The sequence below is a fragment of the Mesoplodon mirus genome, assembly GCF_964341445.2.
Source record: "Mesoplodon mirus genome assembly, chromosome: X".
NCBI classification, from domain to species: Eukaryota; Metazoa; Chordata; class Mammalia; order Artiodactyla; family Ziphiidae; genus Mesoplodon; species Mesoplodon mirus.
The window spans coordinates 109836690-109838916 of record NC_138981.1 but is presented as its reverse complement, the minus strand read 5'-3'; the positions used below and the strand labels follow the sequence as shown (position 1 = coordinate 109838916).

The 2227-nt window shown below is 44.4% G+C and overlaps 1 protein-coding gene across 1 annotated transcript; it reads left to right on the top strand.

Annotated features, from left to right (window-relative positions):
* Positions 1-343: 343 nt before the first annotated feature.
* On the top strand, positions 344-1476 carry ACTRT1 (actin related protein T1; the record flags this gene model as incomplete). The annotated part of the gene is given in 5 exon segments (XM_082609955.1): positions 344-601; positions 605-1169; positions 1172-1293; positions 1297-1458; positions 1462-1476. Coding segments are annotated over 5 exon segments (1122 nt in total).
* Positions 1477-2227: the final 751 nt, after the last annotated feature.

The window sequence follows — 2227 nt, the reverse complement described above, 5'->3', positions numbered from 1 at the left end:
CCTCTGTTTCAAGTCTCACCAAGCTAGGAGTACTGGTGGCTCAGAGACCCCACCCCTTAAACATCCTCTGAGGCTCTCTGAGAACAATTGTTGCCTCGGCCACTTTATTACATAGTGAGCAGTCATCACTGAAATTGCCTCAGCAGGCCCTGTGCTGCTTGAAAAGGGACAGTATTCATGGGTTGAGGATGGGGTTAGGGGACATCCTGCTAGCTCTGCTTTAGTGACAACCTAAGAACTTTGGAATCCTGTGGCTGTTAAACTTCCAGAGGTACCTATTATCTCACAAAGTGGCCATGTTCTTTCTTTATTTTGGTGAAGGTCAGAAGAGCGTGCTGCAGACATGTTTAACCCATATGCATTAGATACTCCAGCTGTAATTTTTGCCAATGGATCAGGACTCTGCAAAGTAGGCATGTCTGGAGAGACTGGGCCCCGTCATGTCATTAGTTCTGTCATGGGGCATGCTAAATTCAACATGGCTTTACCAGAAGCCAATCAGAAAAATTACACTGTGAGGGGAAAAGCCCTGTTCAAGTATGGAGCCTTGCATTTGCACTATCCCATTGAACGTGGACTGGTAACAAGATGGGATGACATGTAAAAACTCTGGAAGTATCTTTTTGAGTGGGAGCTGGGAGTAAAACCCTGTCGACAACCTGTGCTCATGACTGAGCCCTCCTTGAACCCAAGGGAGACTGGAGAGAACACAGCAGAAGTGATGTTTGAGACCTTCAGTGTGCCTGCCTTCTACCTGTCCAACCACAAGGTTGTAGCACTCTATACCTCTGCCTCTGTCACAGGCTTAGTGGTGGACAGTGGTAATGGGATCACTTGCACTGTCCCCATTTTTGAGGGTTACTCTCTTCCTCATGCCATCACCAAACTCTATGTGGCAGAGAGAGACATCACAGAGCACCTCACCCGACTCCTCCTGGCTAGTGGGTGTAACTACCCTTGCATACTCAACAAGGCCTTAGTGGATGACATAAAAGAGACGCTGTGCTATGTGGCCTTAGAGCCAGAGAACAAAATTCATAAGAAGCCAGAGGAGGTCCTGAGAAAATACAAACTACCAGATGGAAATGTCATCCACCTTGTGGATCAGCTGAACCAGGTACCTGAGATTCTTTTTGCACCTGACCAACTGGGTGTCCACAACCCAGGACTATCAAAATGGTCTCCAGCAGCATTATGAAGTGTGACACCAACATCCAGAAAAATCTTTTTGAAGAAATTGTGCTGTCTGGGGGCACCACTCTCTTCCCTGGGTTTGAGAAAAGACTTATGAAATAACTGGAACAGCTGGCCTTCAGAGGAACTCCCATCAAGATCACTGCTTCTCCTGATGGATGTTTCTCTGAATGGATAGATGCATCCATCATGACCTCTCTGAGCAGTTTCAAGCAGATGTGGATACCTTCTGCAGATTTCATGGAGTTTGGGACATATGTTGTCTAGAGAAGATGCTTTTAAAGTATTCAGAGCACAGGGGACAGCTTGAATTGTCAGATCATAGGAGCGCTGGTGGAAGGTGACATTTTCCCTTAGGCTTCAGCATGTATTCAGTAAAAGTGATATGGCATTTTGGGTTTCAGTTCATTTTTGGTAGCACCAGAGTAATTTTTCATCCAGGTAGTGAATCTTTTTAAGTGATTCTAGTCCACCCTTCCTGTCTCAGGGACCTATTCAGTTGTTTTCTCCTAATAAATCCTTGGGATATGTGTTACAGCTGTGTCCACTTGCAGGGTGTGTAGTAAAAACAGGTACTTGAGCCTCATGCCTAGAAGCTTGATTCAGTAGGTCCCTAGAATCTTCATTTTAATCAAGTGTCTTAGATATTTTTGATAGATCTAGTGTGAAGGAGAGACAGAATTACCAGGGAAAATGTGGGGAGGGAGGAGAATTAAGTAGAAGAAGGAATGCTACCCAGCTCTTAGGGCTCAACTGACCCTTTCAGTCAACTGGTTCTTAATTAGCACAATAGGGCTCTCTAGTGATAGGAAGCTAAATAAGATAGAGCTGTTGTCCTTCCTTGTCAAAGAGGAGAGATGTGGAGAGAGATGAGGAGAGAAATCACTATTTGTTTAAGGATCTTTAAGCTGAGGGCCCCTATTCCCAGCTGGAGTATTAAGAATCAACATCTCTATTTTATTAACTGAAGTATCGTTGCTTTGCAATATTATATGTTACAGGTGTACAATATAGTGATTCACAATTTTTAAAG